General features: G+C 41.4%; 1 protein-coding gene across 12 annotated transcripts in view; it reads right to left on the bottom strand.

Moving 5' to 3' along the window:
• Lmo7 (LIM domain 7) overlaps positions 1-26259 on the bottom strand; it is a 192096-nt gene that overhangs the window by 58337 nt on the left and 107500 nt on the right. For 11 of the 12 annotated variants that reach the window (XM_041665374.1, XM_041665382.1, XM_041665406.1 and 8 more), the window contains one exon: positions 129-159. In XM_041665374.1, coding sequence (XP_041521308.1) covers positions 129-159 — 31 coding nt within the window. Of the gene's footprint in view, positions 1-128; positions 160-6453; positions 6587-26259 lie in introns of those variants that run through there. The other variant, XM_041665398.1, reaches the window with a different exon arrangement.

Raw genomic sequence — 26259 nt, 5'->3', positions numbered from 1 at the left:
TAACTTGTTGGTTTCTAGGTAAATTTTAATCAGAAGAGATGACACAGAGTATATTCTTAGTAAATTCTTATGATTTTATAGAACATAAAGGAAAAACTATTTATAAAACTCCATTAAATAAAACTTACATTTTTCAATCTCCTGTCAGTCTCTTCTTGCCTGTAAAAAAAAGAGAACATATTGATTATATCCATGAACCTTAAATTATTAACTATAAGTCAAATTCATTTTCATTATAAGGTCCATCAGTATTAAAATCATCTTGGATACTCAAAACTCTTAGAGCACAAAACACAAGAATTTTCTATAGCCTTTGATCTAAATATTACAGTGAGTTTTCCTAAATGATAATAATAATAAAGCCATTTGCTCCATTTCTTGTTTTATCCATGATGGTCTGATGAATTATTCAGTTTTCTGTAAGTAGTATTTAAATGCAATCTGAAGATTCTAAGCAGAAATCAAAGCACACATATGACAGGAAAATTGGGAAGCACACAACTGGGAGGAGAAAAACAAGCAAACAGCTTTGCACTGAGCTTTCCCCTCTGCTGTCCACAGGTTTTCCCCCAAGGAAACCCTCTGCACACTGCTTAGAAACCTGGATCTGCAGAAAATGAAAATTTCAGTTTTAAAAATGGGCCGTGAAGCAGGAATGGGATCTGATGGCTTTGACCCCATTACTGGTGAGGGAGAAATAGGCAAATGTCTGAGAGTTCAAGGTCCCTAGGTCTAGAGAATTCCAACCAGAGCTAGTTAGTGATACCTTATCTCAAAAAAAAAAAAAATGCAGCCAGTAACTTTGACCTGAAGAGTCTGAATTCTATTACAGACATGCTGGACATTTTTGTTGGCCTGTAAAAGTGCAAGATGCTTATGAAAACGTCAAAAGGAAGCAGATAGCACATCAGTTTTGAAGAGACTGAATAGTGTGTAACAGACAGATTGGGCCTCTCTCAAGCCCTGTTGTATTTCCATCAATACCAACAGGGCATCAGTGAGAACCACACTGCAGAAACCTGAGCTAGATGGCCTCTGAGCTAGCTTTTCAGCATAACTGTAAGTAGCAAAGGAAAAAATAGTCACATGTATTTGTTGTCAACATATATGGAATATATTCCATGCATCAAGCATGTAGCATGTATAACACACATCCACTCATACAGAGAAAAAGAAAAGCGGGGTGAGAATAAATACAGAGACGAAAGCTGAACTCAGCTTTCCAGGATCTACCAGTTCGTTTTCACAGAACAAACATGGAACAAAAAAAGCTCATGTAACTCCTATCCCCCCGCTCAAAAACAAAAAACATCAACAGGAAATCCCATAAACCCTCACATTGCTGCTAGAAACAGCTGATGGATTTATACTGCGATCCTATTTGTTAGCATCAACTTAAAGTAAATATGCCCATAGCCCACAACCCAGTAATTCCATTTCCAGGTTAACGCTCAAGAACAATGTTTTTATTGTTTAGCAAAAATCATACACGGGAGACTTCCCAGCATCCTTATGTTATGGAATATGTACACGGTGAAGCACTAGACGGCAGTGGTATTAACAGTCTGCAGCTTTATTTGACTGTATGGTTCAGTATCACAAGCAACGGGAAGAGAAGAGTACAGATAACATGGATAGATTAATATAAAAGTACTAAAACAAGCAAAGCAAAAGGAAAATCCACCGCTAGGCTCAAGACAGTGTGTGGTACCCTCAGGATAGAGAATGGGAGGAGCAGTGACAGAGAGCAAGGCTTCTCCAATACTGGGAATCTGAATTTCGTGCTGGACACTGGTTACCTGTGTTTTCCTTCCAAGGAATCTTCAACCTGTAAATTTATCAGTTCATTTTTTAGACATGAGTTCTGGAATCAAACTCAACACTTCGTGCTTACAGGGCAATAAGTTTACCAACTGAGCCATCTTCTGAGCCCTTGGGAGTCGAGCTGGGAGTTATACAATACCTATGTTTTTGTCTGTGTACTATACTTCAAAAAACTACTCTGGAGAAATTTCACAGATGAAGTACTCAAATTATAATAGATGTATTTCTTCAATTAAGAGAAAGTCATCTTGTAAAGATGAACAGCATTCTGTTTTGGAACTCGAAGTGGAAATACCACTAGAAACTATTGTGAACTCACAGGCTTTTGTTCTAATGATGATCAATGTATCACTTCAAATAGGAAATTAGCCAAAGAACAGAAGTACCATGTAGTCTTAAAGATTTGTGGGTCTTGTGGTGATTCATTACGCCAATAGCCTTGGGAAGCCAGCCTTAGGGCGTGGCTTCCTGTCTGCCACTGTGACCACTTAAGAGAGGAGAGAGAGAGGTCACACACTCTCTTAGGTTGTAAAGACTGGCTTAGGTGGTATGAAGCAGTGTGTGATAGGTCCAAGCAACCCTGGGCAAAATAGAAGGACTCTGCAACTGGTTATACCTTGTCCTATATCCATGAATATGTTCCCCCATTGCACCACTTCATAAATTTATAGATAGATAGATAGATAGATAGATAGATAGATAGATAGATATTTGTGGTTCACATTACAGGGCCTCAGAGAATGATCCCACTTTTATCATAAGCACACTTGAGCATCAGGAATCATAGAGCCCTTTTGAAGGCCTACCTCCTTTCAATAGCTTGTAATAATCATTTCCAATCCATCTGGCTGTGCCTTTTTTATAATGATAAGCAATCTTTGGAAACACAAGGCAAGGCTGGTCATGTGTCCGTGTGCAGTGACCTTGCATTTCTGCCCTTCACTTTACATTCCTTTCTAAGTATGAACATTTACAACGTGCCCCAGAACACAAAGACACACAGGCCAGCCAAATTATCCTCCTATCGCTGAAACACGTAATACCAGGAATTCACATGGCCCTGGATTGCTGGAGCAGAGTTCACGCTGACACACACACACCCCAGTGGGTGGCCACAAGGCACAGCCCTAGACCTTTTAAATTAACAAGTAGAGAGAGGAAGCTCAAGGTAACAAATCACAGCCAGAAACTGAAAGTAAAGTGTGCCTGCCTGAGTGACTCCACCAGTGCCATTGTGTCTAAAGTGGGCACGGCATGACACCATCTGAAGGAGGGAGCACTGTAGGGACAGAAGTAGGTCCCATGGGCTATCTCTATTTACTTAGACCATTTCCTCTCAGAGTTTTCATTTCTTATCGATAATCTAGAGATAAAGAGGAAATAAACAAAGTAGGAATGTTAACCTCCTCAAGACTAGTCCTCGGACTATGGCCCAGGGAGGGAAGGCCCTCTTCTCTCCTCTCTTCCCACAATAAGCCTCCTAGTGAAGTCCTGGGATGCACTCAGACATTTAAGTTACAACTAGCCTAATACGACACTCCCAAACCTCACCTTACCCTCTTCTTATCCTATATTTGCAACCATCTTCAGCCTACATGTGTATGTTTTTGTGGTGCTGAGAATCAAACCTGGGCCTTCATGATAGGCAAGCATTCTGTCACTGAATGGCTTCTCTAGTCCTGTATTCTTTAAAAATGTTTTTGACCAATATGAGCATAAAAAGTTCTGTAAGGTTCTGCTCACTGCTCTCTCTAGTACAAGAATAAAGGGTCTACCTACTTGGAAACGCATAAAAATATTTCATATGCTCAGCATAATGCAAGATACACAAATGTTCCCATTTGTCGATGCATTTGTCTGACTTTGGAAAGGCAAGTTGTCAAGAAAAGGTTTAAAACAAATACCCAGAACAGTGGTTCTCGACCTTCCTAATATTTCAACCCTTTAATAGTTTCTCGTGTCGTGGTGACCCACTCAACCATATAATTATTTTTGTTGCTACTTCATAATTGTAATTTTACTACTGTTATGAATTGTAATGTAAATATATGTGTTTTCCAGTGGTTTTAAGTGGCCCCTGCCAAAGGGTTGGTTGACCACCAAAGGGGTCGTGACCCACAGGTTGAGAACCACTGACTTAGGCGCTCTTGAATATTCATATGATGTTGAAAAAGAATCAAATTGCATCAGCTTACTTTTAACATTTATCCAATTTTACTCAAATTTCACTGCTGCTCACAGTTAGGGTTGAAGGACATACAACCATGAACACCCCTATGGAGACCATAGGAGGACACTAGGCATCTTCTGCTATGGTTCTGCACCTCACTGTCTGGAGACAGGGTCTGTCACTGAACCAAAACCTTATTATTTAGATGAGTAGCTACCTTGCCAGTAAACTCTTGGAACTCAAGACTCCAAGGCTAGTGTTCCAGGCCCAAACAGCCATGCAGACATTTCCAGTTGGGTGCTGGGAATTCAAACTCAGGCCCCCATGCTCACAGAGCTACACGGAGCCACCTCCCCAGCCTCCAGGTTTCCTCTCACACTGCAGTCAAACCCAGTTCTGCAAAGCCACGTATCAATAACCAAACCAGAGACACACAAAAACAGGAAAGCAGGCCAGATTTTGCGTGGTGATAGTAGGAAAAAAATAGACATATAAATAAATATTTCTGTAAATAGGATAAAGAGATAATATTCATATAATATTCAAAACTGACTATCTCAAATACAGAGATATCCCTTATTTAATCCCCAGACCAGGCCATATCTTTAAATACAACATTTAATATTCACAAAATAGCAAGCAGAGCTAGCTGCTCCATTGTGTTAATTGAATAGTACTAGAAATCCCTTTGCTGCCTGACCAAGGATTGGCACACCTTTATCTATCATGACCCTCCAAACTGTGCCAGCTGTGGGTTCACACAGCTGTCAATCATCTGACCCTAGGAGCTACATAGTATATACAGAACTTCAAAGCCATAGCATTGGTCCTCTCCTTACTACTCAAAGATTTTAAACTGGTCTGAATCAATAAAGAAGTACATTTTAATCAGATCAAGAAAATAGAGGTCCACCCAGATGCTCTGACTCTGCTGAAGAGCTGTGATGTGAGATCCCCCCATGGGGAGCCAACATGGCTCAGAAGGCCCTTCTTGGGGTGCCCTTGCTCCCCTTTAATCATCTGTGAGAAACTGGTCTTGTGAGCTCACCACTCCAAATCCTCGCCTGTCAAACAGGAGCCTAGTCTCACTGGGAATCAATGAGATTCAAACTTCTTAACCCTGGCCCGGCGGGGAAATGAACATTTCAATGCTGTCTCTAATTGTCACATTTACCTCAACTGGCCTATTGGATGAAGGGTAGTAGCTGGGAGCTGGTCACCTTTTCCCTTACTTTCCCCTACACAGAAGCCTCTCCCCTGCCCCGCCCCCCAAAAAGACACAATTGAATGAGACATAATTTTCAATACTCTTTCACAGCATACTTTCTCTGACTTCCTAATATGGATATCTTTAAATGATGATCAGAAATTACATCTAGAAGAATGTGAACACAGGGTGAGGCACCCAGGTACGATCATCATCCACGTATCTTCACTGGCACCACGCCAACCCTCTCCACCCATCCTGAGGTTACCAGAGCCTGCTGTGGCTGAATGTCCTTTAAGTTTTCCAGAACTTCATCCCTGGAGGGAAGAAATATCTAGACAGCCAAGAAGCCCTCTTCCATCGAATATGATAGCTGCTTGAGAGCAAAATGTTAACTGAAGAGATCATAATTCGCCAGTGGGTGCCAGCCAGTGGCATTCTACTGCTCCATCCAAAGTAGCTCTAAAAGTCCTTCAAAGCGTGAACTCTGGGCCCACACACTGAACATACCACAAACCTTGCCTGCTCACCTCAGGGATGGGGAAACAGGAGCCAGCCCAGCCTGTGCTTTACCAGAGAATTCCTCATGGGACTGACAAGGACAGGGTCTGAGGGCTTGTGGTATTTTCACTCACAGAGCTAGCCTAGCTGGTTAAGGGCCAAGAGATAGGAGGAAATTACCTCACAAGTCAGGCTTCACAGCATCTGACACAGAATCCCCCTTCCTCTGATTTTCTCCATGACTCAGGACTCGTTTTTCACTCAAGACACCACCCAGTCTCACATGCTACAGAAAGGCCCAATCTCCCACTTCGACCCAACACCTTAATTCCCTAAGAGATGACTCCTCCTCCCAAACTATTTCGTCTCCCCAATTCTCAACCTCCACTTTCAAGATCAATCACGGTTATCATAAAATGTAGCTCTGACCGTACCATTCCCCAGGGAAACATGCAACCAAAGACTGATGGTGGAACTCATCATGTAAAGTGGAAAAAATTCCCTTCCCAGGCAGAAACTTAACACAGTAGAAAGTCTGGCTTACCACCAGGGAGATATCTCAGCAGGTGAGGGCTCTTCCTGCCCAGACTGATTAACTAAACTCCATCCCCGGATCCCACAGGATGGAAGAAGGGAACCAACTCCCACTTGTTTCCCTCCAACCTCCATAAGCTCACCATGGTACACAAAGACCCTTCTCTCCATTTACATAAATTAAAAAATAAATAATTTTTAAAAATCCTGGTCCCACCTACCACCAATCAAAGCCTCCAATCCAGGCCTCTTCTGTACAAACAAAAAGTAAATCTTGACGAATTCTTGCTGTTCTCCCAGGAGCTCTGCACAGTCACATACCGGGTTCAGTCTCCTCCCTGCTACCAGAATAAGTTTCCTTGGCTCTCTCTGCTAGAAGAGTAAGTGCAGCCGATCAAATGCTTATATCCCCAGGGTATTTCCCAGAGCAAAGCCAGGAAGCTTCCTGGAGACCCAGCCCAGCCTGGCCCTGCCCTGGGTGGCACCAGCTGACCTGGGTGTTGCCTTTTGGGAAACTATGTTGACATCAGAGAAGCTGACCTCCCTAGATACTTGGTCTCTCTCCAAACCACCAAGTAATCTCTACTTTCCAACTGCTGCTTCCAGTGCTGGACACCTGTTCACCACTTTAAAAAGAGAAATTAATAAAAAGACAAAGAGGAATGAGGTCCTGAAGGCTGATTTCCACAGGAATCCAAAAGAAGAAAAATGGGAGCAGACAGTATGTGGTTTAAACACACTAGATATGCCTGAGGGGAGGGTGGAGACGGGGCTTAGGGAGACAGCAGGGACAACTCAAACAGATGTGCTCCCAAGGATGGGGTGGCTGTGCCTGTTCTGTGTTCCTAGGACAGAACACAGACAGGGTCAATTATGAGTTCATTTCCTACTCTTCTGGAGGTTTGGAAGTCTAAGGTATAGAGACCCGGCATCTAAAGAGAAGGAACGTGAGAAAGAAGGGGTAGAGGAAAAGAAGAGAAAGGAACCAAGCAACTCCTTTCATCAGAACTGCTCCTACTCTCTCTAATCCACCCCAGTAACTGCATCACCCAACCATCCTGGAGAGCAGAGCCATGGCACCAGAAGCATCCTACTCCCAAAACTACTGCTTCTGCACTGAAGCTAAGTTCCCAAGAGTTTGGGAGACACGAATCATAGTAAGGAACATCATTTGTGCTTGTATGTCTTTGTGTGTGTATGTATGTGTGTGTGTATGTATGAGTGGTATGTGTGCATGTATAAATGGCATGTATGGGTCCATATACATGGGTGTATGTCTGTGTGTATGTTGGTGCAGTATGTGTATGGGTGCAGATATATACATATGGATTCATATAACGTGCATATATGTTTATATGCACGTATTTGTGTACATGTATATTTCTATGTATACATTATGTATATATTTATGTTTGTTTATATGCATGTTATAGTATGTATCATATTACATTTGGATGTGTTTATGTTTGTGCATATATGCTTGTGTGTGTTATATGGTATGTGTATGGACTGTATGTACTATATGTATGAGTTGTATGTATTAAAATGTGTGTTTGTATGTATATATGTTATATGTATACTATATGTATGGCATGTGTAAGTGGTACATGCTTATAAGCTCAAGAGCATAGGGAGCTCAGCTCAAGACCCCAGGTGTCTTCAGCAATAGCTCTGCCTCACTGTCTTGAGCTAAGGTCTCTGTCTTAATCTGAGTTTCTATTGCTGTGAAGAGACACCACGACCACAGCAACATTTAAAGAGGTAACTTACTGTTTCAGAGGTTTAGTCCCTTAACATCATAGTGTGTCATGAGAGGATGCAGGCAGATATGGTATGGAGAGAATCCTACATCTTGATCCACAGGCAACAGGAAGTGAACTGAGATACTGGGTGTGGCTTGAACATACGTGAGACCTCAAAGCTCACCTCCACAGTGACACACTTCCTTCAAAAAAGCCACACCTCCTCATAGTGCCACTCCTGATACACTTCCTACAAAGCCACACCTCCTCATAGTGCCACTCGAAATGAGCTTTTGGGGGCAATTACATTTAAACTACCATAGCCTCTCACTGAACCCAAAGCTCCCCTTTTCATTTAGGCTGGCTGGCCAGAGGGCTCTCAGAATCTGCTTCTCCCTGCCCCTCAATCCTGGGGTTAGAGACACATGCAGTCATGCCCAGTTTTTTATTTGGATGCTAGGGCATCTAATTCAGATCCTGATGCTTGGAGAGCCGGTGCTCTCACCATCTGAGCCCTCTTCCCAGCCAAAACATTAATATTGCACACACCACAAGTCAGTCTGTGTTCAAAGGGGAGGGAAATCTATGAGTTCTAATTAACAGTGGAACACTGAAGGGCTCTTTAAGAGACACGAGTAAAAAATTCCCAACACTACTACCTCAAAAGAAAGGGGTCATTTCCATTCAAAATGCCAGAATCCAATTAGGGACCTAGGAATCCATCAGGTTGCAGCTCCTTTTCTATTAATGGAAGCTCTAATAATGGAGCCCATCCATCCCATCATTTAAAATAGAACACACACTAGCACCTTCCACTGCGTCAAATGGAAGTGAGAACAAAAGAAGTTAGGGATGAATGCTTAGAACATTTCACCCGTTCTTTCCTTCTCTCAAAAAAGCAAACTGCACCAAAGGAAAGCAACCCAAATTCTCCTTTCTTCCCTCCCACCTTCAAACTATAAATGGAGCTGCCTTCCTGTTGACAGCTTCCCAGTGAAGTTGGAGTTCTGTGACTCATGGGTCTAGACCTGTCATTTCTACAGAGCACAGCTCTATCTGGCTAGTGCGGAACCACAAGAACACCACCAGGAAAATATCACTACCCCAGAGAGAGTGAGCACAAATACGTAAGTCTAACATCAATACTTACCTATGGGAGAAAAAAGAACTCTCGAAAATTCAACTGGTGTTGCCCTAGCAACATAACGCTTATTCCAATCATCTATGACTAAGTACCTTCTTTTAAAAATAACCTATTAAATTTCACATCCCTCCCACACAACATAAAACAGTTTTATTTAAAGGGGAAGGGAGAAAAATCAAGTATTCAAAGACCCTTAGCACATGGTACCATTTAATACAAATTAAGAAGGCCATTTCAGGAGCTAAGAGGTGGGCTTTAGTCTAAATTCTCTGAACCAAAGATCACATACCTCTTCTCTTCTACTTTGTTATCAGCTTGTTATGACATAAAGCCAGTGTCACAACTGAGACTATATGTCATCAAATGACAAACAAAAATAGAACACAACTACTGAACACAGATTGAGAATGACTGTGTATGATCTGGTTATTAGACAGAGTTAGGACACTCAACTGCATAAACTGTTCAGAGAGAAGAGAAAATCCCCTAGACACATCTTTTCTACAGCAACAGAGATAGTGGGTTTGAGGTTAGATATGATGGTCAAGTCATCAAGAAAAGCTGAAACACTGTAGGTCATAGGTAACACAGTCAAGATACTCAAGGCAGAAATCTATGGCAGGGGGAACATTTGGAGAGCAGCCAGCAAACAGGTAAAAATGTAAGTTCTACAACTGAATGGCATCACCTGAAAAATAAGTATTTACAGCGGAGACGTCAAAGTACTGAGCCCTAAAAAAGCAACATGGAAGGGTTTAGAAGTAAGAGAAACAGGTCAAGTGACCAAGGGAGGCCCACCCAAAGTGATAGCAGTGCCCTCTGCAGCAAAGGAAAACATGGAAGTGAGGGCCTTGTCCTTAATGCTCCTGTGAGGGTTAGATGAGGGAATCTGAGGATTCCCTGGTACATTCTTTCCTTCATAGCTTACCCACATGCCCCAAACACAGTTATTACATCACTGAGAGCATTGCTCAGCAAAGGGAAACATGTAGGACCAAATACTGACACCAATGGAAAGCTCCTCAGAACCACTCATAGTTGTAAGACACCATTTGTTAGAACACTGAACTACAACTCTGTAGGTGTCTCTCTAGACTTGAGTCCATGCTGGAATTCAACCATAATCTATAAATTCAAGTCTTCTACGTGGGAGGCTTATTGTAGTTGAGCATCAATCACATGCCAACTGAAACATTTCCCTTCAACAATTGTGTGTCATGAAAGAAGCACCATCGTGACAGGACTTCAGGGTGAAAAGAAATTAGAAAAGTACTATGTGCTTTGCCGTCTGCACAAATGTGTGCAGAATTAAAATTTTGAGAAAATCTCAACCAAGAGATCTATTTTCCTCGTACTTTGAATTCTTCACTCTTTAAACGTTTTGGCATTTTTAAGACTATTACTTTTAATGAACCATCTTTTAACAGTACTTTTTGATATACCACTTTATACTTAACGACTTAATGCATGGAATCAGAATGATGTATCTATTAAGCATTTTCATCTTGCTCTGTGTTGCTATATCATTTAATCCACTTCAAGCTAATGATTTAGAAATTAAGAAATAGACTCCAAAAGTAAAAGAAATAAAATAAAATAAAGCGTTTCCAAGCTTGAATAGCTATTAAGTTGTGGTGTGATTTCCAAGCGGCCTCAAGACCCTGCCTCAGCAGTCATAAATGCTTTCTATTTTCACTTTTAAAAAAAAATAATGATAATCAAGAAGCATTTACTTCTTAATTCTGATAGAACTCTCTCAAAATATGGCTGCATATTCTTTCTCAAAATATTGGGTTCAAAGCCTGTACAGGTCACCATCAAACCCCTTCCTAAATCTATCTTCGAAACACAAAAAACAGAAGCTCCTTAAGAGATGTGTTGTACTGGCCTTTTGAAGAACCTATTCTCTTTGGATGAATACTTTGCTCAGCCTAGCTATAGTAAGGAGGGCTTTGGACCTTCCCCAAAGCAATGTGCCTTCCCCTCTCTGAGGAGTGGATGTGGTGGGGTGAGGGTGGTATGTGGAAGAAATGGGATTATGGGAGGAAGTGGTGGGAACTTGGATTGGTATATAAAATGAAAAAAAAATAGTTTGCTTCTTTTAAAAAAGAAAAAAAAGAGAGATGTGTTTTACCACCCTAGATGGAGCTCATCTGAGCTTTCCACAGATGGAAAGTTCCCAAAGGTCTTCTCGAAAGACTTGTAGTAAATGAGATAGCATGATAATAATTATCCAAGAAATAATGCAACCGCAAAGAATTTCCTGTCCCAAGACCCACATCAGAGCACTGGACTGAGCTCCTAAGGTCCAGTTGAAGAGCAGAAGGAGGGAGAAGATGAGCAAGGAAGTCAGGACCGCGATGGGTTGGTCCACCCACTGAGACAGTGTGCCTGACATAATGGGAGCTCACCAAATCCAGCTGGACTTGGACTGAGCAAGCATGGGATCAAACTGGACTCTTTGAATGTGAATGACAATGGGTGTAGACTGAGAACCCATGATAACGGCAGTGGGATTTAACTCTACTGCATGTACTGGCTTTTTGGGGTCCTAGTCTATTTGGATGCACACCTTCCTGGACCTGGATAGAGTGGGGAGGACCTTGGACTTCCCACAGGGCAGGGTACTGGGCCATCTCTTAGGACTGGAGGGGGAGGGGGAAAGGGTAAGTGGAGGAGCGGGAGGGAAGTGGGAGTAGGGAAGTAAGTGTAAATTTTGAATGGCATTATTTCTAAAGTAATGGAAGGAAGGAAGGAAGGAAGGAAGGAAGGCCAAAAAAAATAACAAAACAAAAAAAGAATTTCCTGTCCCTTCCTGCTGCCAGGCCCTAAGTGTAGATAGACTGAGAGAATGTGGACAACTGTAAAAAAAAAAAAAAAAAAAAAAAAAAAAAAAGAAATCAAGGTATAGCTCTGTGCTGAAACACTTCACCAGAATATATAATGCAATACCCTCAGCATCACAAAGAAAGCAAAGTAAGATTATCAAAGTTTACAAGGGTATGGCAACAGCACTTAGCTTCCTAAAGAATTTTTTTTTCAGACTGGAGAGATGGCTCTGTGGTTTAGAGCATTGGTTGCTCTTCCAGAGGGTCTGAATTCAATTCTATGAATCTTGTGGTAACTAACAACCATTTCCAGTTTTCTAGGAATTCTGAGGACAATTCATGTAGATGGTACACAGACATAGAAGCAGATGAAACTCCCAGACATAAGTGTGCATGTGTATGTGTTCACACATGCACATGTGTGTGTCTTTAAGAAAACAGATACTTTTTTCAGCCTTATGAAATATGAGGGACTGAGGGTGTAGCAGAACACTTGTCTATCATGTGGAAGCTTTTAGGTGGGAAGTGCTACTTCATAATTATAATTTTGCTACTGTTAACAATTATAATGTAAGTATCTGATATGTAACCAACAAAGGGTCACAAACAACAGGTTGAGAGCCACTGTTATAAAGCATAAAAAGATGTAAATTGTCTTCTGTAAGCTATTATATCATAACACTAATTCCTTAGCTGTTTAAGTGTTAAATATGTTCTTTGTAACATAAGCATTATATAATCAAAACAACACATACCAAACCATCTCTATAACATGTTTTGTATTATTCTTCCTTGCTTACAAGCATAACTTGTTTGAAAATTTGACATCTAGGCCAAGGAGTTTGCTCGATGAGTAAATGCGCCTGCCATGCAAGACTGATGCCCTGACGCCTGTCCCAAGACTCCATATAAAAAGCAGGGTACCGTGGCACACGTCTACAGTCTCTTTACTGCTCCTGTGAGACAGGAGGATTGCACAGTAGCTTCCTGGTGTCTAGCCTAGACTACACAGCACAGCTGCAGGACAGAGGCCAGCCATAACATAATTGAGGGCAGGAACTGACCTCTGGCCCCTACAAACAGATAAATAAAAATCTCAGATCTCTCCTAAAAGATCACTAGTCTTCAAGTTTTATGTAATAAGTTATTCTGTCCTATATATCTATTCTTTGTAAGCTCCTCTTTAATGTTTACAGGAATAAGCCCTAAATAGAAAACAAAATGAGCAAAAACTGTACTTCCCATGATTTTATTTGTGCCAAGGATTAATTAGCATAACAATTTAAAACCAGTCCTGGTTTCTTAGCCTCAGTAATGCTAACAGTCATGTTTCATTACACAAAGCAGGGTCCTTGCATATGCTTCTACAGCAAGGAGACATACCACTTCACACACAGAGAAAGACAGCCATGTCAGGAGTTCTGGGGCAGACACTCCACCCTCAGAGAGCTCCACTTCAGCTTTGTCTCATTACCCATAACATGAACTGTATCATTGCTCTTCCCAAATTCATTGACGGTTTGTCATGCCCTGTCAAGTGTCCTAAGAACCTTTCTGTGTGGGGACATAAACAAACCTCTACCCATTCCAACAACAAACGAAAATACGATTTCTTCAAAGTCCAGCTTAAAGATCCAATGAATTTATGAGGCTTACAGAGCACCGGTGGGGCTTCTTTTAGAAAAATGGATAACCCCAAATGCTGCACCATTGAGATTTCTTCCCCTAATGCTTATGGAGACTTCTGTTGTGGGAATTCATTCAGCCAATAGCCTCTTAGATATCAGCCCATTAGGGCATAGTCTGAGAGCATGAGCAAGGAACTCAGGACCGCGAGGGGTGCACCCACACACTGAGACAAGGGGATGTTCTATTGGGAACTCACCAAAGCCAGCTGGCCTGGGTCTGAAAAAGCATGGGATAAAACCGGACTCGCTGAACATAGCGGACAATGAGAACTGCTGAGAACTCAAGATCAATGACACTGAGTTTTAATCCTACTGCACGTACTGGCTTTGTAGAAGCCTAGGCAGTTTGGATGCTCACCTTGCTAGACCTGGAAGGAGGTGGGAGGTCCTTGGACTTCCCACAAGGCAGGGAACCCAGACTGCTCTTCTGCCTGATGAGGGAGGGGGACTTGATTGGGGGAGGGGGAGGGATATGGGAGGCGGTGGAGGGGAGGAGGCAGAAATCTTAAATAAATAAATAAATGAATAAATAAATAAATAAGACGGCTGCTGCACCCAGAGATAGAGCTCTATAGTGCTATCTTACACAGGCAAAGTATAAACCCAAATGTATCTGACCTAAACCTTTATTCACAGTCTATGAGCACCAAACAGGAAAATCAAGCATTTAGTCCTCATTCTCCATTTAACTCTCATTCAGAGCCAACAACTACCAACAACAGCAGCTGTATTTAATTTCAGTGAAACTCAACTCAAAACTATATATTGCTACCATGTTTTCACAAAAATCTATTCCACCTGGATTAAAATTTTTTTTTATTGAAGACAGTATTTTCCATAACAAATTGCACGTGCGCGCACACACACACACACTACATGAAAGGCAAAATAAGAAATGTGTTCTTCATAAAGATGTTTTTAAGTTTCCCAAATCTAACCTAGCTCAGAAATAGAAGTAATTGATTCTCAAAGAAAAAATGCTTTGATATTTTAATACTTTTGAATATTTATTAATATTTATTACTTTGTTTCTGATAATTCCAGAAAAGCAATTTTCTTTCACTATCTACAGTATCCATCTTAAATACATACCACCTTTGTGTGTGTGCATGTGTGCAAATATGAACCTTCCATTTTCTACTTGGGTTTTTCATCTAACATTAGGAATTGCAAGAAAGACAGAGTATTATCGAGTGTCCTATATACACCATTGAAAATGAGTCAATATTCTTTAATATTATAACTGGCTTTCAAAATGCAGGCTAATATAACCCTGTATGTCAATCAACTTTCAAAATCAATAGACAGTGAGCTAGATGCCTTTCAAATTGACATATTTGCTTCTGTACATTTTTTCATCTTGTTATTTTGTGGCTTGGTTTTAGGGGCTGTTGTTTGCTTTTGAGACAGATCTGATGTGCTAACAAACCTAGGTGTTGGGATTACAGATATGCACCATTAATTCTTGTTTTATTTATGAATAACTTTTCTAAACCTTCCCAGGATAATAAATAAAATGATTCCCCGAGCCCTTTCCTTCCCATTCACCACATCTGATCCCAACCACATTGGCTACTGCTTCCAAGGAAACTTTTCTCAGTGTTCTGCTTTATAGTCTCACTGTCATTAGCCCTGGCCATAATTTAAAACTCCTTAAGCAGCTGGACTGTCTAATGCTAAAGAATCTCCACACTTTTACTTGTGCAGCCCTGGTGAGGGGCCCCAATTCCAGCCTCAGAACCAAAGAAGTTAGGGCCCAAGACAAACACCTCATTTCTTTCCACTCCAATTTCCCCATCACAGAAGCTTATCAATTCTAGCTCCTAAATATCACATGAAAACCTCTGTTCTTTTACAGATGCAATACAATATCTGCCAATAATGCCTCCTTTTTTTTTTTAAGACAAACCTCTCTGGGATTAGAAGTCTAGTAACAGGATTTGATAAATCATCTGGAGGATTTTTTATACAAGCTAAAAAGATCAAAGGATTGACATCTGGGCTGGCAAAATGGCTCAGTGGCTAAAGGTACCTGCTACAAAAGCCTGATTCTCCCCCCGGAACTTGAGTCTCAGAACCCATGTAAAAATGGAAGGAGAGAATTACCTCCGTGAAGCTGTCCATCCTGACCTCCAGAAATGTGCCATGGTGGTCCCACACACGTCATATACACACATGATATTGAGAACTGTAAAGTACTGACAGCCACTGGTGTAGGAGGTCCTTCTGTCTATGTGTTGCTTACTGGTTAATGAATAAAGAAACTGGCTTGGCCTATAGCAAGGTAGAAGGAAGGCGGAGTCAGGGAGAAGCCATGAAGCTGCCAGAGACAGATGTACTGAAACTTTGCTGGTGGCCACAACCTCATTCTGATACACAGATGAATGGAGATGGGTTAACTTAAGATATAAGAATTAGCCAAGAAGTAGCTAGAGCTAATGGGCCAAGCAGTGATTTAAATAATACAGTTTCTATGTGATTATTTCCAGGCTGAGCTGCTGAGCAGCCTGGAACCAACAAGCAGCCCTCTCACAATAAGTCACTGCCCTAGAAACAGCAAATTAAAGTGCCACCTGAATTCAAATGACAGCTTCATCAAGTTTGGCAACTTTTCTGAAAATAAAAAAAGGAAATTAAACTGAAACATAATTCATCTAGCCTTATCCAAATTGAATTTAAAAATAAACAATAAAAGGCCCAAAGAATCTCAAAGTTGGTGCAGAGGCTGCAGTTGCTGCCAAGGATTTTCAAGTGTTGACTAAGAAATAAAAGAACACTCAACACAGCTCACTGTGCTTAGGCATGCTTCAGAAAGCACCACACAAAGCTAGCACTCAAGGTACCCTGGCCCAGGGATCTGAAGGTCAGTCAAGGTCACTGAGTTGATTACTTAACACCCTATAAGCGCCAACACCCCATGGTTTCCAGGGAAGAACACCTCAGCCAAAAAAAGGGAAAGGAAAAATAAGAGGCATATCTTGAATCTTGAATCACACAGTACAAAATGCTTACAGTGCTGAGGAAACTTCTTCCATACAATTTTTGAAAGGCTGGTCCACACCAGCCTTCACGTACTGCTTTCAGGCATAAGACACTGCCTCCCACATGTCATAACTTCCTAATATATTGTATTGCTATGTTATGTCCCAGAACAACAGTAAGAAGTATCTAGATAGAGTCTTTATATTACCTAAACTCTAATTCATTTGTTTAATATATGGGACGTATGGGAAACTGAACTAAATAATGTCAGAATTATAATATGATGAAAAATAAAATAAGCATAAACCCAAGATATTATAATATCTGTGTGGTTTGAACAAACGTAATTCCTTATACATGGAGTGATAGGGCATCAGATATCCAGGAAAAGAAATTAACATTTTAAAAATAAATGCAAAACATGAATGAAGAAACATGTACGGTGGCTGCATAAAGAATTAAATTGCCATGGAATGATAGATATGTGTCCTTTATATTAAAAATGTGTATCTTCCCTTAAATGGAAGCCAAATATAAGAGGCTCAAGGCTCAGGGTTCAAATCACAACATATCTCCAAAGAAGAGAGAGATGGAGGAGAGAAAGTCAACTTTAAAAAGTTACAAATTAAAAATTATTTAGGGATTTATATAAGGGTCTTTAATTGGATTTCATTGATCCACATGTCTATTTTTATGCCAATACTGTGCTGTTTTCATTGTTATAGTTCTATAGTAAAGCTTGAAGTCAGGGAGCCTGCATGGGACGGACCTAGGCCCTCTGCATGTGAATGACAATTGTATAACTTGGTCTGTTTGAGGGACCCCTAGCAGTGGGATCAGGACCTGTCCCTAGTTCTTTAGCTGACTTTTTGGAACCTATTACCCATGCAGGGATGCCTTGCCCAGCCCTGATGCAGGAAGAGGATCTTGATCCTGCCTCAAAGTGATATGACATGTTTTGGTGACTCCCATGGAAGGCCTGCCCCTTTTTCAAGGGAGGAGGAATGGATGGGGGGGACAGCGATAGATGGGAGGTGGAGTAGGGGGAGGAAATGGAAGAGAGGAAACTATGGCTGGTATATAAAATAAATGAAAAAAATTAATAAAAAAATATTTAGAGACTAGAGAGATGGCTCAGAGGTTAGGAGCACATACTGTTTTTCTTAAGGGACCCAAACTTAGTTCCTAGGACTGATACCAGGTAGCTAACAACCACCTCTAACTACAGCTCCAGGGGATCTCATACCCTATTGTGAAGCCCACTAAATCACATGCAGAAACCTAAACAAGACACACATATATACATGTAATTGAAAGTAAAATTATTTTTAAATTGCTTTCTAAATATAATCAATGCCATGGTCATTGACAGGAGAAAACTAGTAAGTTATAATTAAAAGCATTCCTTAACAGCAATTCTAATATGTCATTTTTTTTTCCTAAAGTGAGCTTTCAGGGTAGCTAGAATAATGGATCAAAGATTAAGATGACTTGCTGTTCTTCCAGAGGACCAGAGTTCCTGGCACCTAAATGGTGGCTCAGAATTATCTGCAATTTCAGTTCCAAGAGATTCGATAATGCTCTTCTTGCATCCATAGTCACAGGCACACACCATGGTAATTACATCCATGCAGATAAAAACAACCATATGCATAAAATAAAAAAGTAAGTAAACTTTTAAATGCTGTAACCCCAAATTTCCCCTTAATTTGCCAATAGATCAAAATAAAGGTATCAAACTTCAGATTATCAGATTTACTTCAGAGTAGGCAGGAAGCATCACAAATAATAAACTAGTATGGCAAGATAGTCCCAAAGGTGTGATAGTAGCACTTAACAATTTGATGGTAATCAACAGCTGTCTATTTAGCCCACTCAGCAGAAGGAAAATCAGGCCTAATACTATTGTGCTGATGTGACTAAAAAAGCTTAATCTCCAGGGAGTGGAACTGTTTGAAAGGATTAAAAGGATTAGGAGGTGTGACTTTCTTACAGTGGGTGTGGTCTTGTTGGAAGAAACACTAGGGGGTGGGCTTTGAGTGTTCAAAAGCCTGCACCATGCCCAGGTTCTCTCTACCTCTAGATCAGGATGTAGCTCTCAGCTACAGCGCTGCCTTCATGCCACCCTGCTCCCCACTATTACACAGTAATGAAGTAAGACTCGACTGTAAGCAAGACTCAATTTGCTCTCTTTTATACCAGTTGCCATGATCATGGTGTCTCTTCTACAGGAAGAGAACAGTGACAAAGACAACTGGAAACCCAGCCAACTACCCAGGGCTAGTGAGGTCCTTAAAGAAAAACCTACTACTCATACTTGTGTAAAGTAGCATAGTTCCTAATTACATTCTAATTCTAAATATGTATTTTTTTTTCTTTTTGAGACAGTACATAGCTCTGGATATCCTGGAATTCACTCTATAGACCAAGCTGACCTCAAACTCACAGCAATCCATCTGCCTCTGTCTCCTGAGTGCTGTGATTAAAGGCAAGCACCACCATGCCTGGCCCCTAAATATGCGACTTTATACCCACAAATAAGCATGCTGTTACTCCTCATCAGAGAAACTTCCTTTTCCAGCAGACAGAAACCATTACAGGAAGCCGCAGCTGGTGAAAATGCAGAGAAGAGCAGACTATGAGGAGCCCATTCCCATGGATACATCTACAACACATCCCTACACCTGAAGCTCAAAGAGCATCACAGAAGAGGAGATAGAGAGATTCTAAGAGCCAGGGGACCAGGAAGTTTGCTGGTTTTGTCTTTTATAGGTGTTAAGAAAAGGAAAATGAACCCATGAAATCTCAACATATGGCTTCTTAAACAGGATCTGAAAAATGACAATATCAGTTACCATGCCACTAGAGATGGAAGAAATTTCATGGAGCCTCCGTGCTTAAACACTGCTCTTCCCCAGCAATGGCTATCCAATATCAAGTAGTCAACCCTAAAAACATACACATAAGAGTAACACTTAACTGACTCAGAATGGTGTGTGTGTGTGTGTGTGTGTGTGTGTGTGTGTGTGTGTGTGTAAGAGAGAGAAGGGAGGGGTAGGGAGAGAGGGAGGGAGCGAGGGAGGGAGGGAGGGAGAAAAAAAGAGATTAATAAGTAAAGAAAACCAGTCAAAAATTTGAGGGGACATGGGAAGATTTGGAGGGAGGAAAGGGAGGGGGAAATAATGTCAATACAGTACATATATATATATATATATATATATATATGAACTTTAAAAATAAATTTAATCAAAAACCTAGAACTTACAAGTTTATCAAGGCAAAGGCTAGAGCTCAAAGGAAGAGCTCTTATCTAGCACTCACGAAACCCTGACCACACCTGTTCCCCGTGCAGCAAAGGATGGATCAGTGGGAACTCTTCTGTAAGCAAGGCCTTCCTGCTTCTGTCATTCTCACTCCCACCTGAAGCAATTTTAAAAGGAATTAATATTCGGAGATAATTACTCACTTTAACTTCTAAATGATATCCTTTCTATGTTTATTATCTAAAATCAGAGGATGCATCACCATATGTAAGCTAGTCTTTGAGAAAATAGTAAAAAGCAATAGTCCCAAGATAATGAGCTAAATGAGAATCATTGTGTTATATTCTATAATTTCATGTCTTTTTAAAATTTTATGGTGCTGGAGACTGCACCAGAACCTCGAGCATTCTAGACAGGTGTTCTACCACCTTATGATACCCAAGTCCTGATTTCATTTTTGTTTAGATGTAGCATGAAGAAACAAAATCATTTCACTTTCATATTTCTTCCTAAGAAGACTGTTAAATACTGTTCTCCATAAAGTAAATCTAAATGTCTATAATTCCTCACACGTTATTAAAATGGCTAAAGATTAAGGGGAAAGAGCGAGTTGTCTCTGAATCTACGGTTTCTGTGCCTTGTAATTTACATTTATTGGCACAAAACTCTTAGTTTACTCTCAGTAGCAAATAAGGGTAATGAAAACTCTCCTAAGAATATTCTGAGGTCCCTGTGCTCTTCTGTATGTTGACAGGTAGAGTCTACAGATAGTCATCTGGTTTTGCCTGGCAAAGGGAGTGGCTGGTTTGAGCCCAGTGACTGCCAGTCTCCTTCCTCCACATTTTCCCCCTCGAAACATTTATCCTCAAATGATAGCACTTTCATTTCTCTTGATCCATTCCTCTCCAGGGGTAAAACCATATCATCTAAGTGATGTGCCCTCTTAGAATCCTCTTAAAGCTACCGCACTTCCAATCACCAAGTCATGAGTTCCTCTTCATGGGAAACTGTCATGTAGGTTGTATGTAGTGCTCAATTTCTAGTGTTAGAAGAGAATAAATTTTTGTAGGTTGTACATACTGCTGGAGTTCTAGTATTAGAAGAGAATAAATGTTTATAAAACATTTTAGTAAAACTCCTGGTATTTATTGAATATTTGTGTCTTATTCAACATTGAGGCTCTTTGCTTATAGTAACTCATTTAATACTCACAGTGGTGCCTCTGCAGTAGGGTCTAGTGTTGCCTCTTACATGTTGTATAAGAATGAGGATAGCAAGGTAGTGTATTAGAGTGTGAGTAGGGTGCCTGGCTACACACACACACACACCGCTTGTCTGCTATGCGGTAATGAAGGCTGTTGTAGAACAATCTTCACAGTGTACAAAAAGATCGTTCTACAACAGCCATATGGTGGTGTGAGCAGGGGAAAGATGCCTTCCCCTCTCCCAGCCCAGTGCTACTTGTGGCAGGTGGGAGAGATGTCCCTGAGAGCAGAAGAGCTGTCCCTGCCCCCCACCCGCTGCAGCACCCGGGAGAGTGGACTCTGCACCTCACCGGGGCACTGCAGGAGAGGTGGACTGAGGGTCCAGGTTCCGGAGAACCAACCAAGAGGGCATGAAAGCAGGAGAACTGGCCCTGCCTCTTGCTCGTCACTACAAGGTGTGAACTAGCAGGAGGCAATGCAGGAGAGCTCACGCTGGCGGTGAGGACAGAGGAGACCTGGCAGGCTGACCAACCCTGCAATCACCCAGGCCCAGAACCAGGGTCATAACCCACTCAACATCCACACCCTCTGTGATCTGCTGGAGCACATGAAGGGACCAGCCCTACAGATCCAAAGCTACAGGATCTCCATGGCACAAGGCAACCACAAGATGTCCAAGAGGAAGCCCGTGAGAGCCCAGCATCAATAGCTGGTGCAGCAGAAACCCGAGGCCTTGAATCAGACCAATGACTCTTTACAATGAACACTTGCAAGTAAAGCTATGTGGACAAAAGGGTTTACTACTGCATGACTCACTGTAGCACACCTCAATTTCCATGGTGAGATTTTTCCTTTTCCCCTTTTTTCTTCCTTTCTCTTAAAATTGGTTCTATAAGGGGGAGGGGTTGCAAGGACAGAGGGCGGATATGAAGGGGCAGGAAAATGAATGGGATCGAGATGCATGATGTGAAAGACACAAAGAATAAACAAAAAATATTTTTTAAGTGTGCGGTAGTTATTCATGGCCTATGGACTGATGGGGCTGAGGTACTGAAGTCACCCACTACGGTCCAAAACATGTAATCGTACATCCAGCAAGGGACCTGACCACAGGGAGGCATGTGGTACCTTCTTAGGGTCTTCCATCTGGATCATGGTAACTATAACATTCGATTATCAAAATTAAAATTGTATTTCCAGGCAGGATGAACTTGATTATAAGTAAGATGAACTAAGTAAATCATAACACAATAAGGCTGAGGACTTCAGACATGTGAAGACGACAAAGAGCCTCCTAGAGAAGAAAACTGCATGGGGCTGCAGCTTGGGTTTGAAGCTAATGTCACCATTTGAACCAGCAGGAAGGAACAGGCATGAGAAAAGGAACAGGCATGAGGAAGTCACTGTCTAACAAAAGGAGCAAAAGAGTATTTCTCCCCAACACCTTCCTTAAACCTCACGGTAGTATGTGTGACACACCCTTTCTACTAAGAGTGTGGTTTGCCAAGCCCCACTAAAAATGCGGACCTTCAGCCCCCACCCCTTCCTCTGCCAAGGCCTGCATCATAACAATCTCTCATGTGACAGATGTACATTCAAGTCTGAGAAGGGGTTGCACAAAGTGCTCACCTCTAGGTAAAATCAGAGCCTTCATTTCTTACCTGTAGCAACCAAAACATTCAAATGCCTCCTTTATGTCCAGAACATCCATTCTACCCAACCAAATCCGGAGAGCTCATGCCTGACAGATACACGTTAACAGACTAGAAAATTCCTTCATTTGATCATCCTCTCTCTCACCTGAACACTCATAGAACCAGAATTTGACACTGCAGGGTGTACCTGCAGTCATCGTAAAGGCTTACAGCTGCACCGTTTACTAAGTGTGCGACCTTTAGGGCCCTTACATTGCCCCCCTCAGCACAGTTTCATATATGTCAACTCAAGCAACCAGCAGACTTGAGATTCCACAAGTCATAAAGCAAAATTTCACTATTCAAATCTCCACACCCACCACCCGTACTTTTTCTTTCCTTTGTATATGTATTAATAGTAACTATAAAGCTCAAGGCAATTTCATTATCAAATCTCACCTATCCAATAGCTATCTAAAGAAATATTTTTATTTTTCTACTATGTTCTCACCTTGGGCTACTCTTTCCTCTGTGACATTGGTCATCTAAAACATTGGCAAAGGAAAAGCTCCATAAAGATTTCTTCCTGAGGAGGTGGGAGGTCCTTGGACTCCTCACAGGGCAGGGAACCCTGACTGCTCTTCTGCCTGATGAGGGAGGGGGAGTTGACTGGGGGAGGGGAAGGGAAATGGGAGGCGGTGGAGAAGAGGAGGCAGAAATCTTTAATAAATAAATAAATAATAAAAAAGATTTCTTCCTGCTACTGAGTGTCATTCACACAGAACTTAGAAATAGTTTGTAAGGGCTTGGTGGTAAAGAGCTAGCTCCCTGTAAGGAGTTCAGAGCCTGACTCAGTCCCTGGACTTTGCTCTTCTGAGTCACTGTCTGACCCCTCCCCCTTCCCCCTGGCCACCCCAGCAACCAAGGAAGAGTTTCCTCTTACTGGAATTACATGGTGCTATTTATTGTTACACTTGATGCTCTCTTCTGCCCACCTGTTCCAAACTGCAGTGGCTCCAGGAATAGCAGGGCTTAGGGACAGCATACTGTAGTGATTTTTTTCTTCTTTAATCCAGTAAAATAGAAAATATAACTAACTTAGCTTTTCCTTACAATTGGGGTTTTATCTTTTCCTTAGAATTTGAGTTTTAGAATAGTTCCAATTTAGTAATCATTAAAGCTTCGTATAATTTTTTTTTTTTTTTGGTTTTTCGAGGCAGGGTTTCTCTGTAGCTTTGGTGCCTGTCCCAGAACTAGCTCTTGTAGACCAGGCTGGCCTCGAACTCCCAGAGATCCGCCTGCCTCTGCCTCCACAGTGCTGGGATTAAAGGCGTGCGCCACCACCTCCCAGCTCTTTGTATAAATTTTTATAGATACAAGTGGTAACAAAAATAATAGCTTGTATTACATTACCTTACTTAAAGACCACTTAACTTGAAGTTAAGGATGAAAGCAATTACAACTGTAGTGTTTCAAAGACTAAGCAAAATAGAATGTGAGGAACTGGAAAACAAGGAACTATGTTGGAGGAGAGCCACTTGTTGGTTCCTGGCGGCTTAGCCCCAAAATAACCAGATACTGTATTAACTAAATCACTGCTTGGTCCATTAGCTCCAGCTTCTTATTGGCTAACTCTTACATCTGAATTTAACCCATTTCTAGTAATCTGTGTATAGCCACGTGGCTGTGGATTACGGGGTAAAGTTCCGTCCAGCTCTGAAGCTACATAGCTTCCCTCTGACTCCGCCCTTCTTTGTCCCAGCATTCAGTTTAGTTTTCCCTGCCTACCTCTCTTCTTTTGCCCTATCAGGCCAAACCAATTTTCTTTATTAAATAACCAATCATATTCACAGCATACTAAAAGGAATCCAACATCAGAACTATCTAAATAAAACGTATGTATTAGTGTTTATTTTTAGATAAGTTCCATGACAGTCTATAAAGGTCAAAGTATGGCAATGTGATCCCTAGCAATTTAGATTAGCAAAGTTTTATAATCCTTATCTTTTAACAGGTCTGCTCCATTATCATGACAAATATGATTGAATACCCATTAAATATCTGCTCAAAATCTACAAGTTTATAAAGGTATTTATGTATAACTACAATAAAATTCAAATAATTATTTCTCAACTATGGTTCACCTAATTTAAGACATGTTTAACATTCCTACAATGAGAAAATCCTAAAGATCTATGATCTCTGATTTGATGACATATTTTAATCCACCACCTCAAAGAGAGTTAAAAACAAAGCAGGAAGAGAATCTGAAGATCAGAACATGTGGGAATTTGCCAGTCATCAAACGCCATGGTGTCAACAGTGTATACAAATTCCCTTCAGGGTAAAGCTGGAATGGTTAAAAACAGACCTTTGACAATGTCAGGCACACAGCACAAGAAAAAGAAATAGAAGTCCAATGCTATTTAAGTCTGTTTAGGCAACAAGGCAAAAGGAGCCATCCCTTGACTGAAAACCTAAACTCTGATTATGTGCCCAAGGTCACCCAGCCAAGGAAGTTTTTCTTCTCTCTGCTTCACTTCACCTCAGGCATCTGGAGCAAAGTGAAAATGCCTGGCTGTGCTGTTTCTAATTTAGAAATAAGTTCAGAAAGACACCTGGAAGATTCTGATAACCCTTAGCCACTATGTCTAAACCTGAGTAAGTGACAGGGATATTTCTGAGGTGCTCGGGGCTGCTCATAGATTTTCTAATCTCACTGCTATACCTCTCTCCAATATAGCGTTGCCTTAGAGTCGACAGTTATGAGCCACTACAGTGCTCCTTAAGACCCAAAACCAAAAATTAAGTTTTTCCTCTTCTTTGCTCAAGGTAGAAGACAGGTGGGTCTTGTTTTCCTTATCTATCCACAGGTTTGGAGTTAATGAATGTTAAATATTCGTTAGATGTTGTTGAAAAGGTGCCAGAGAAAAGGTCCATAGGTAAGGAAGCCTCAGACAGCACCCCTACCTATGCCTCACCACAAACCCACCCTGGCCCAGCAGTCCATCAAAGCTACTCCTTTTATCTACCCTGGAAAGAGTTATATCCAAACCTGATGGCCTACAGCTTAAGCCAATGATGTGAGAGTCTTTAATAAAGTAGACACCCTCTCTCCACCATTTCTTTGTTAGTTGCACAAAAACAAAAACCAGGAGGGGACGTTGAACTTCCTCAGCCATCTGGGATACCACATGCTCTGGCTACCCACAGGTAGTGATCGTGTTGCTCCTACTGCCTCTGGTGGTTTGTGTGAGAAAGGCACCCAGAAACCCCCATTTGAATACCTGGCCAGCCACTGGGGAATGGCACTAATGGAAAGGAGGTGTGGCCTTGCTGGAGGAAATGAATCACTGCAGGTGGGCTTTAAGGTTTTCAAAAACCCAACCCAAGCCCAGTAGCTCTCTTCCTGCTGCCTGTGGAGATGGGTGTAGAACTCTCAGCTTCTTCTCCAAGACCATGTCTGCCAAGCTTCCCTCCTTGCTGACAATGGACGAAACCTCTGAACCTTTAAGCAAATCCCAATTAAATACTTTC

The sequence above is a fragment of the Microtus oregoni genome, unplaced genomic scaffold (assembly GCF_018167655.1).
Source record: "Microtus oregoni isolate MIOR12 unplaced genomic scaffold, Mior012 000001F_ref0000356, whole genome shotgun sequence".
NCBI lineage: Eukaryota > Metazoa > Chordata > Mammalia > Rodentia > Cricetidae > Microtus > Microtus oregoni.
Note: the sequence above shows the minus strand (reverse complement) of the source record. Positions and strands in the feature narration are given on the sequence as shown.